At 37.2% G+C, this 12,683-nt stretch overlaps 1 protein-coding gene across 1 annotated transcript; it reads right to left on the bottom strand.

The window, feature by feature from the left end:
* Window positions 1-6,387: 6,387 nt before the first annotated feature.
* On the bottom strand, window positions 6,388-11,357 carry LOC108672580 (histone H3.3A). The gene is made up of 3 exons (XM_018160277.2): window positions 11,279-11,357; window positions 7,753-8,047; window positions 6,388-7,069 (listed from the first exon to the last, which is right to left on the bottom strand). Exons 2-3 carry the CDS (start codon window positions 8,032-8,034, stop codon window positions 6,941-6,943), a joined length of 411 nt encoding a protein of 136 aa, XP_018015766.1. The 5' UTR covers window positions 8,035-8,047; window positions 11,279-11,357; the 3' UTR covers window positions 6,388-6,940.
* Between the last annotated feature and the right edge of the window lie 1,326 nt (window positions 11,358-12,683).

Genomic DNA, 12,683 nt, shown 5'->3' on the forward strand with positions numbered 1-12,683 from the left:
GTGACACTACACAGTTAATCAATTGAACTCATTAACGATAGCGAAATTTTTTTCAAGAACCATCGTTAGCAACTGATAAAAATTTCATACATTTACTACGTAACCTCAGAAACTTCTAAAGCAAAGTCAGTAAGCTTGACTATGCAGCAAACTTATAAAAAGTGTTTATTTTCTTGGGCGCAATTTTAATTTGATCAGAGATTAATTCGATTAAGATTAATCGAGCCCGCTTATGTGCCTTTTCAGCTGAAAATTGAAAATTTGGCCTCAATATTTGTTGATAATGTATTATTAAATTGGATTAATTATAATTTAAATCATGCATCAGTTGGGCATTGAAGAATTTCCGGGAACTTTGTCCGCCTATTGGAGGTCATGTTCTGAACGTTCCTCCAACATCATCTTGGATGAGCGATAAATGACGATGTGAACTCAGCGGGTAATTATTACGATGAATGATGATATGGATTTAACAAGAAATGATTCATGGTGATGTGACCTCGAAAAGTAATGATATTGATAAATGGTGATTTGAACTCAACAAAGTAGGTATGGTTATGGAATATGATGGTGTGAACTCAACTAGAATGATAATGATAAATGATGGTGTGAATAGAACTATAGGAATGATAATAGCAAATGACGATGTGACGAGAGCTTACGAGGACTCAATAGACCATGCGAGGTCATACAGTATATTCTGGTGTCATTTGTGTTGTGGTAAAATTGGCCCAAATAAATTATTTGTGTGAGATTTTCATGTTAACAAGTACGATGTTCGTCCATCGAACTAAAATAATTTAAAATTATCTCATTAGATCATCGTTATTAATTTTAACTGAGTTTTGCTTAATGAAAACATATGAAGACTCGAGGTGGATTTGATATCTTAACATTTCAGAAGAAACTTATGTTCGCATCATTAAATATATTATTGGAATTTCAACAGAAAAATTGAACCAAACAATAAATTCGAGAAAGATGAGCTTCTACAACGTGTCGGATCGGGTTCACTGAATACAAATGGTATTTCTAAATGCGATTTTCACAAACTTTTATTTAAGGACGAAGACGATTTTTAACGGACATTTAAATATTTATGCACAAAATGATTTCACTGTCACATCAAGTGACAAAAATTTTTAATTGAAATCGAAAGTGTTTTCCGCATCTGCTTCCAGGCAAGTCCTAACAACTGTAAAAAGTTGATCATTAGTTATGCATATCCTTCAAATTATTTGCATGGAGTTAGGGCGAAACATGATCAAAAGCTAAATATTAAACATGTTTGAATATTTTATAAAACATATTAGGTACGACAGTAATAAAGCTTAGGAAATGACGGTTTAAGCTAAAATGTACTTTATAACTTTAATATACATAAGTGCACGAAACGATGCGTGATGTCGACAGAAATTCTCACCTTTATGAATAGTTTGGAATTTTTTTGCAATTTTTGGCTCACTAATAATTCACCAAGTTGATGACGGTAAGGAATTAGGTTTAATTGTTGACGTTAATTTTTTTATCTGCCCATTTAAATAATATGGGCTGTTGGTTTCATATCAGTTTAGTACAGACTACAGATGAGATGATAAGACGTCTAGACTATGAAATGCATACGAAACAGATTATTATTCACTAAATCTCTTTCTAAGCGCAGTTGTCCACGTTTGAACAAAGACTATCCTCAAGAATATATATAAATATTCACTGTTAAAATTTACAATTCCCATCTTCGTACGAAAACTGTACCATTACAAAACAGTACCATAACCTACAGCCCGAGATTGTAACGCGACGTTAAATATTGACGTTTCGTACGTTCTGATTGCAAGTGGTCAGTCGCAAGGACAATTGAAGTTACAACGGAAGTCATTTTCTGAGATAATCTCGCAGCGCACGACAGTGGTGTTCATTAAATGGTTGTTCAAGGTGTAAAGGGCCTTGAATTTTTTATGTATCATAAGTGATTTATCAGAATTAATAATAAATCGTGCGTTTGAGCAGTTAAAGATTTCATTAATATATTCTAGCTTTTGCTTCAAAACACATTCAAAATTTGTATATAGTTACGTATGGGCTCACAAATAACATAAAAAAGTCTCGATGACTTGAACGTCCTAACGAATTACCTATATATGTAATAAAATTGTTTGCGTAATTCCTAAGATCAACTTATCACGACTGTGATTTTTATATAATAATATATAATATAATACAGCGGTTTCAACGTTTATTAGGCCGTAGGCCTGTCGCCGATTCTTAACATCGCAGTATATTTACAGCTTGTTGCAGTCTCGAACTCACAACTCGCTGTTCCAATTCTGCTGTGCCGCCCGGCCTCGTCGCCGATTCTGACCAGAAACTGGCGCACAGAGCTGGGATCGAACACGCACCTCTCTGCGACAATCTTGGTACTCTGAACTGTAACCACTGGGCCATCCTGCCTTTATAAACAAACCCGACAGCAATAATTCATCTTCTGTGATAAAGTTGAATACATTTTCGAGAGTTCCCCAAAGAATTCAATGTCGTGGGAAATTCCAGTGCGTAAACAAATCGCGAGAAAAAAATAGAGGAAACTGCGCGCCCTTGATGAAAGTCAAATCGACCCAGTTTTTCACTCTGCCTGCCGCACGGTATCCCAACAAAATTCGAGAAAATTATGGTTCAATAAACATAAAAACTATCATGAATTTGCATTGTTGAAGAAGATTACATCGCTCCTACATATTGATTAGAATACGAAAACGTAGCAACTTTTCGACACTATATCCTTTTTAACATAATGGTACAAAATGGCATATTCGCCCGCCAAGTACAACAGGTATTCGATGTAGAAACACAAGCAAGTAACTCACTACCTGAAATGGTAAATAAATAACTGCCCCTCAAGGTTGCCTGAAGTAGTTGTGCCGAATTATCGCGACGCATCAATTCAAAAATACTAAATTCAGCTTGATCGATCCCGAGTCTCGTGAGCTCGCTATAACACAGTGGTTCCCAAAGTGGGCGATATTGCCCCCCTAGGGGCGATGGAAAGATTTTGGAGGGCGGTAAGGAAGAAGAGGGCGGTAGGGGGGGCGATAGGGGGGGCGGCAGTCCGAAGTCGATGTCAGAAGTTCGAACGTTTGTTTGACGATTTGTACACTACACGTGCAGCACATGACTCCCAGCTATGGTTTTTTCACACAGATCTGTTTTTAGCGCATTTTCTCATTTATGGAAAAAATGCACTATTGTGCTCGCCATGTCTGTCTGTCTGTCTGTCCGTCCGTCCGTGACCTCAAGTTTTCGGCGACGAGAAAATGCGCTCTCTGTCACTCACTGCAGTGAGTACAGAGTTATATTTTTTATTTTTAGCGCATTTTCTCATTTATGGAAAAAATGCACTATTGTGCTCGCCATGTCCGTCTGTCTGTCTGTCTGTCCGTGACTTTGTCCGTCCGTCGACGAGAAAATGCGCTCTCTGTCACTCACTGCAGTGAGTACAGAGTTATATTTTTTACATATGTGTACCAAGTTTCAAAGTTATCTATCTGTAAATAACCGAAATAAAATTTCCAATTTCCAATGGAAATTTTCAATTTCTTGTGGACATTTTATTTCGATTATTTACAGACGGATCAATTTGAAACTTGGTACAGATATGTAAAAAATAAATCTAAATCGTGTTGTAATTGCTTCTCTATAGAAGAATTATTCAATGCAAATAGCCCATACAGCATATTTTTGGGAGCAGCGTGTTGGGAGCGACTTCTTTTATTCAAACTTATAATCTTTACAAATCTTATATCCAAACCAAGTAAATTCCTGGCGATTCATAAATGTATTTGTGTGTTAGGATTGACATGCACATGAACTTATGCATATCCGCCTGTTCATGCTTCTTCGGATCCTACTTAGAGAAAACATGATTTTCGAGGAACCATCATGGTTTACAATTATATCCTTTCCTATCGCTTCAGTGATTTTTAACTTTTCCATCTGAATAATTCGGAACTTTAATAGACTACTATTATATTATAGATTAAAATGTATTGTTGTTTTTATTTTTATATAACCTTTCAGCTACATTCATTCAAAAAAAAACTGCGCTGCAACTTCTCCACGCGACAAAATTTCTTCTCGCTTCGAATCACCGACATGTGGAACAGCCTCCCCGATGACATCGTTGGCGGTCCNCTGTCACTCACTGCAGTGAGTACAGAGTTATATTTTTTACATATGTGTACCAAGTTTCAAAGTTATCTATCTGTAAATAACCGAAATAAAATTTCCAATTTCCAATGGAAATTTTCAATTTCTTGTGGACATTTTATTTCGATTATTTACAGACGGATCAATTTGAAACTTGGTACAGATATGTAAAAAATAAATCTAAGACTTTTTTGCTCGTGTGAATTTTCCGAAAAAATGAAAGAAAATGTGAAATTCTTAGAAAACAGCCAAAAATGGGGTAATGTAGAAATCTATCTCCTCCTAGGATTTTCAAGCTACAATATCGAGACGCATATCATTCGATGCGTAAGAACCGTATCTATCGATTGGTCCCTGCTGTTTTCGAAATTCTAATTCTTGTGGGTGGGGTGGCAATTTTCGAAAAAATTTTGATACCCCCCCCCCCCACCCTTTCGAATTTCCCTTCTTTTTCAAAATATTTCAAAACTATAACGAAATTGAAAAAAGCTACAACCAATCTCTAGATCTTTTATTTGCTAATCGAAGGGTATATCTCTCATTGCTGTAGCTTAAAAACTCTAAGAGATAGGTTTGCAGTGACAATAAGTGTGAATGTTCAGTAGAGCACGACAGAGTCCCGAGCGCCTCGAAATAGGCATTCAAGGCGGCATGGATACAAGACAAGACGTTACTGGAGCTGAAATTCAGTCAAGGATGGTGGGAACGAATGCATGAGCACCATCCCACACGACAGCAGCCGGATAACTAAAGATCAACGTCTTCAGACGTCTATTTATGCGCCCGGCCGGTTATTTTCGCCTATCTTAAATATGAAAGAACTCCCCGACCCCTAACCCTTTCGCGATCTATCGTCAAGGCATAAATCAACGTAGAGATGATTTTGGTACCGTTAGATAGGTCAGAATGTCAGCTTTAAGGTGAGACTAAAAGCCGGAAAAGTGACATTTGCGATTTTTGACCCAGAAAATCAGGCGGTAAAGGGGTAACTGCGACGTGTCAATTCTTCTTTAACGCAAGCAATCTGGAACTTCTTTCCCGCAAGCAACTGCGACGTTTACAATCTTCCTTACCGCGAGCAACTACGAGGTTCCAAATGTAACAAAAATTGATAACGATATCACAACTAGTTTGTTTCGTTTTGATTGAAAATAGCCTGACGTAGAAGGGCCCAGCATCGTTTGCCAATACACGAAAAATCCGACACCTCCAGGACGGAGCGCGCCGGAGCCTTGCAGTGAATATGATGCCCGCCACCGACCCGTCTATATCTGCCCCGTGTGTCGAATCAGCCTTCGGTCGAACGGCCACTCGTCGAAGGACGATAAATTTTGGGACAGAACTATGCTATCCGAAACCTTACCCCAGATTATGTAAGTTAGGTAATTTAACGAAGCTGCGAAAGTAACTCGTCTAAGGACGATAAATTTTGGAATAGAACTATACTTGCTGAAACATAACCCCAGATGCTTTGAGCTAAAAGTGACCGTCTGTTGGTGCACGGCAGGATTCAGGCAGTTCCACTGTCGAGCTGGGTTGATTGATCGCAGTCTGGTGTCAGCTAGTTACAGTTCGAGCTAAAGTCAGGGTATGAAGTGAAGATTCGATGTAACGCTCAGTGGTAGACGATCATTACACTCTGGGCTATTCGCTTCAGAATATGGTGGGCGTAAAGCTCTAGATATTCAAAACAAGATGTCTTGGCTATACTTGCTGTAGCGATTGGTAAGAATGAGGAAGAGTAGTTCCGATAAATTCGAGCTCACGACATATAGATTGAGAAAATTTAGCTTATCATTTCAATGTTTCCAAAATCCATAAATTATCGGAATTTTTAGCCTCAAAACTTCCTTCGATATGACCGAGTGCCTTATAATGCACTATATATAACGCACAAATTGTAGGATTGAAACAAATAATTAGCTTCTCGTTAAAGACCAAACAACAGGGCTTCTGTTTGCAAATGTTAAAAGTAGGAGGGACAGCCACATACCAGGTCATTTTAACAAGGTTTGGCCTGATACCTAATCCGACATTAAGTGACATGACGGCGAATTGTTCTGAATAACCATAACAAATCTGAATACCTGGCTAAACAACGCTGGCGACGAACTTCGAGTGTGTAAAGTCAGAACTAGTCAAACGTAACTCAAGTGGGCAAAATTAGGATAATGATTACCATGCTCGCGTATATTTTGTACTCATTCCAAAATTTTACAAGTCTGTTCCATTGATTCCTGACACTCGAAAATGAAATTAATTGCTTACACAACGTCGAATTAAAAATAAATCACCCAGACAAATAACCTGCATAGATCTTAATAAACAGACACTTAGAAACTCATTGCATATGTTATTTACTACTCGAGCGCAAACTAGAAAATAACGATATTAAAGGAGTATAATGCTTCGTGGAAGCCATACGTCGAAGAGTATTTATACTTATTAGTTCAAAATTATGATATTTATGCAAGTTGAGAAGTAAATACAGCCAACAAGGGAACTAAATTGTGAATGTAAATCAAAAGAAAATGAAATTCAACCGTAAAAGAACGACAATGACGAGACTCCATGACAATAGGTAAAAATCAAGAGAGTAACTATAAAACAAACAACAACTGAAAAACGCAAGTTTGAGCTTAAATCAATACACAGGTACATTCGGCCACAATTTACACGTTCTCATGAAGACAAAGACACTGATGAAACAGGACTTTGTATATCAATGATGAATAAATTAGGCTCTCTCGCCACGGATGCGTCGTGCCAGTTGGATGTCCTTAGGCATGATGGTGACGCGCTTGGCGTGGATGGCACACAAGTTGGTGTCTTCGAACAGACCAACCAAGTAGGCTTCTGAAGCTTCCTAGGAAATGAATAAGCACATTAAAAATTTAATCTTTTTGGACTTATATCTAATAATTGTAGAATGGATATACTAATAGATAAGCTTGAATCTATTCCGTTTTTGGTGCTACAAATTTTGAATCATTAATGCAGAATAATGAAATGCTGCGACCAAAAGTAGTCTACCTCAGAAGATTCATTTATATAATACTGCAGTTACTGCTCAGTATTAGAATCAAATTCTACATAAAAGTGGTTTTGATTTATAAAACTAGATTGCACCATTTATTTATGCTTCAGATTTCTCTCTGAATTTTTACAACCATTAAACTTTAAATTTGATAATCAACACAAGTGAGCAAATTGCAATCAAGGCATAACCCAATTACTGGCTAACTCGAGTTAATGATCATTGGTGATTCAGGTCATTCTTAATATCTACATGCTTAAACCTGAATTACATAAAAATCTATGTTGACAAAGTTACAAAATTGCTTAAAGTTCAATAATTACAATTACAAAGAGACAAATTAACAACCTTGTGCAATATAAATTATTGAATCAGTGGATACAGTGAAAATTGAGGGGAGCTGAAATAACACCCGAGAAAGTGGTCTTCTCAGCATCCAACCATCAGAATTCCTTTATATCGTTTCTAGACAAAGGCAACAAAATAAATAATAAAAAAAAACTCCATCCTACCTGGAGGGCACCAATGGCAGCGCTCTGGAAACGCAAGTCAGTCTTGAAGTCCTGTGCAATTTCACGCACAAGGCGCTGGAAGGGCAGCTTGCGGATGAGCAGCTCAGTGGACTTCTGGTAGCGACGGATCTCCCTGAGGGCAACAGTACCAGGCCTGTACCTGTGGGGCTTCTTCACACCTCCGGTGGAGGGCGCTGACTTGCGAGCTGCCTTGGTGGCCAGCTGCTTTCTGGGGGCCTTACCACCGGTAGACTTGCGGGCTGTCTGCTTGGTACGAGCCATTCTTAGAGTTTACCTGCACAAGGAGTGGTTATTAAAATTTGCAAGATTATAAGTATCAGATAAAATTTTACAGGCTTTTTGCTGGAAGCATAAGCAACTTGATACGAGCAATCAATTAAGATACAGTGGAAGTGAACTTCAGTTTAGTAAAATTTGTAAAGCCAAAGATAAGATTGCAAAAAGATGATAAATGATGGTTTGCAATCAATCACATCGTATGTAATATGGATAGTAACAACAATGAAGGTAAACCAACTTGAAGCTTTTTGCAAGGGTTGTTCAAAATTTCAATTATAATACCGGTAGCTAATAAGCAATTGTGTACCCCCAAGGAAATGTAAAAATAATTTTAATTTATTAGTAAAGTTCTTCATAGGAGGTATCAAGTATAAACAGCTAATTTTTCAGACAATTCCACATAGTCTGAAACCGTGTTAAAAACAGCCTATTAGGCATCTTGCTACCATTTGATTGAACATTCTACGTAGCACAATAAAAAAGATTCCATATTTTATTTTCAATAGAACATGTTTTATAATTCAGATTTATTTAGAGATTTAAAACTTTCAAGTTCAGCAATCAAGTTTACAAGATGCATACAATTGATACCAACATGTTCAATGGTCTAAAGATAAAAAAAGATAAACTCCAGCAGCCTTGAAATCACCAATGTAACGTTTCTCTTAGTCTCTTTTTCGGTACACTGTTAATTTTCTCATTTACACATTTGACCTCAAGATGAATATTGTTTTAATAACCAAGTTTGCTCATGGGTAGAGAGAAACCATTTCTCAAGCTAGATTCAAGAGCAAGTACAAGCCAAATAACCTACTCACTGGGTAACCTACTGTAAATCCCACTCGGCAGTTACTGCACTTGACTCACTGCTTATCAAAACCACATAATACAGGTCAGAGATAGAAGTTATAGTTTAAATTTTGTCAAATTGCTACATAATAACCAAGAAGCTTCATCTATCCTGCTACTTGAAAGTAAATGGAAAATTGCAAACAAACTAGATTGCTTCTTTTGAAGGCCAGCAAAATGAGTAGTGGAGCTATGTTAGTGGTTTAGATGGAATAATGTGAAAGAAAAGAAAATGTTAAGTAGATTTATATTTTCCAGAGCATTAGATATTTCTAGCAGCAAGTTGGAAATACAGTGGTTCCTGGGTATTCAACTAAACAATAATCAGGGGTTCTTCTGAAAAAAGGGAGACTGGGGAACCACAACAACAACAACAACCACCAAAAAAATAATGTACAAAATGCATCAGACCTCAAAGAGATTTATGCTACTCTTATTAGCCAAGTCAACCCTTCTCAGCCAGCAAGAAGCATCAATGTGACTCAAGCAGAGTAAGACGTACATAGTTTTTGCCATCAGAGTAAGACGTACATAGTTCTTTTAGAGCATTTCTTCCCAGGTTTACTTTTTGTGTTGCTCTGGGTTTAGTCTAGCCTTTACATATCACCGTTTATCAGTATACTACTGGTATTACAGAAGAAACAAGAAGCCTGATGATTGCTAAACAAAAGTATTAAATAAACAGCCAGTAATAATATAATAAAAAGTCTAAAGACAGTAATAAGGGCAGGCATGGAATATATCTACTTGGCAAGCCGGCAGCTGCGATTGAATATTTCGAGCCATGGTTTTATGGATTTGCCAGCTGTGATCCATTTTTTCAAGCCGTGGTTCCATTTTTCGACCAGTGAATTCCATATCTTGGCAATGAAAAGCCATTTACAAGGCACAAATTGATTTACAAAGTCCTTGCACATGTTACCCAAATATCTAATTTTACCCTAAAACAGTAACAACAACATTTGTCTTTACTGTAAGTTGAACACGTTAATGCGGTCTGATGTGACCGCAACTATGCACAATCTTCAACAAAATGTCTTTAGGTTGACTTGTTTAAATTATGACGATTACGTTCTGCAGGATATTTTGGCAGAAATAAAGTAATCGTGCGGATTGTGGAAGTGGAAAATTTTATGAAACGACACATTTGCGTAGTGCAAACGGCAATTTTTTCAATCGAACAAAAATTCATGACATACGATCCGTGAGATTTCACACCTACTCAAAGTATATGATATTAGAGCCGCAATATTTCAGAAAAAATAGGTTTTTTCTACCGAAACTAACCAAAGAAGGAAATTACAGCAAAATACGAGGTGGTGTATACTGTACAAGTGTCCAAAGAACCTTGCATTCCAGTACAAACCATAGTCTGGCATTTACTGCACAATGCACATAGACATTTACATCTTCAATGTTGTTCAGTTCAAATATATGTGCCGATAATATTTTGGCTATTTTTATTAATGGGTAAGAACAGATTGCAGTAATAATAGGTACTTTACATTATTTTTGATGGGAAAATTGGTTTTGGGGTTTGAACAATTTGGTCATTTTGGTGCATCTCAGAATTGATTAATTTATGGTAGAATACCATTTATCAAGTGATTCAAGTCCAAGGTACTACCAGTATGGCCAGTACAGCCCTACGGGCACTCAGTCTCAGGCAGTATCACTGTTACTGTAGTGGAATAGGACAATGGGTATCTATTCAAAATTGATCCAGCTGATTCAGTAGTTTTTTTTTAGAAAAGTTTAGCCAAGTCAGCAAGTGGCACTGTGGCAAAAAAATGTGGAATCATGTCTATGATCCACAGATTCCACTCTGTGTTCTACCTTTACCTAATCCTACCTAGGCTACCCTACCTACATTTCTATCCATAAACTGATAAAGTGTCAGAATTACAGAAAGAACAATAGTAGGCTAGCCTATTCATTTATATTCATTAATATCCAATATAAACAAGCCTGCCTACCTACCTACTCCACAATAATTCCAAACTGTAAAATTGCAATTATGTTTGCAAAGGCTATTTTATTTATACAAGAAGCTGACTGCAGAATTTATCAAATCCATACTCTTGTGCACAATGCACATGCTTTCTGTGCTCTCGTAAATCCCTGCATACCTACCTAGTTCACAATCATGTAGCTAACGAGTATCCTAGGCACCCTAGCAGACTTACCTACCTAACTACATGATACATCATCGCTACATGTCTCACGAATTTTCAACAACATAACTCTTGAAGAGTTTAAATGCCAATAAATTACAATAAAATCGTTTCAACTCCTAAAATATCTGGTTTCTACTCATTAAGTTATAAATTACGTAGCGAAATGACTTCGAAAAATATTGATATTTTTTAAAACTCACTTGCGTAGGATGCACCTTCCTCGATAATGATCGTCGAACTGGCCGTTTTCCTCACTTCCTCTCACCTCAACTCCTTAGTTTTTTGGCGCCTCTAGCGTTGCCAAATTGAAAACGCGGGAGTTTTAAAATGAACATACAAGTGCAAGAACAATCGTTGAGACACTTGAGAGATTTGAAATTTCAAATAAAAACTGTTAAGATTCAATTAAATTGAAAAGAAATTTCAGAATATTTCAATTAGCGCTGTTGTAATTAAAATTAATATGATATATAGATTAAAAATTTTGAGCAGCTTTTGAAAGGAGACTATGCTCTGTAGACTTGGATCGAGTAGATCGTTTCGAAAGTTTGAATTATTTCAATCCTTAGGTACGAAGATAACACGAGCTCTAATTCGCATGTAAGTTTAGAAACTATATTGTTTCGATGAATTTATGTGACCAAATTTGTTTTACAATGAATTTAATTTTCATGCAGCAGGAACATTACCAAGTAAAGTTTAAACTATTGAAGGACTTATGAGTGGTTCAGTTGCGCGAGTTCGCAGGCGGGTTCGCAAAAGTGTCGATTAAGTCGTGATTTCGCTGTATGCGTGTGTAAAGGTACACGAAGAGACTCACAAGGACACGAGGAAATACACGGAAACACATGAGGACACAGGAGACATCCAAAGACCCATAGTGAAACGTGGAGGCATGCACCTTTTCCTATATAATATCAGCTGTTGATGCGGTCGTAATTTTATCTTTCTTCAACCGGGCCGAACCATCACAGCAGGGTCGAAAAGTATTCTAAAACGAAAAGCCATTTTTTTATGTCACAACATGCGCTGGCGACGGTTAAAATTGACTAGAATCGCTTTCTTGTGACGCAATATTCGTTCCGTAAGAGCTTGCTTAGCCTAGGTCATCACTTTCTTCAAATGAGCGTTTGCGTAGTTTTGCTATCATATCGCTACTGGAAATTCTCTAAGCTTTGGATTAGTTACTTTCATCTGGCCAAGCTAGCAACATCGTTGTCTAATCTAGCGATTTTAATTTGTTCAACTTTAACGCAACCACCAACATAGAATGAATAAAAATTTCGAAGGTTTAGGTGCGTCTTTATCAAGCTATAATATGTCAGTGGATATTTACTCAGTTTTATCGGAATAAACTGCGAGTCGGTGCATTCTGCCAAAGTAACAGAAGTCGCTTAGTTCCGTCAGCAACTGAACAAGTCTCGATTCAACAGATTATGATGATAGTTTTCCTTGCATGATGGAGGAACGTTCCTGCACCATGGGCACGATTCATTGCGTTTCAATACAAAGCCAGGATGAAATGGCTAGGGAAATTCTCTGCAACGACCAAGTTTGACGGAGGCAAATTAAATGCAAAATGTGCGATAAACGAGCATTATTTTG

Source organism: Hyalella azteca, unplaced genomic scaffold (assembly GCF_000764305.2).
Source record: "Hyalella azteca isolate HAZT.00-mixed unplaced genomic scaffold, Hazt_2.0.2 contig3603, whole genome shotgun sequence".
Taxonomy (NCBI): domain Eukaryota; kingdom Metazoa; phylum Arthropoda; class Malacostraca; order Amphipoda; family Hyalellidae; genus Hyalella; species Hyalella azteca.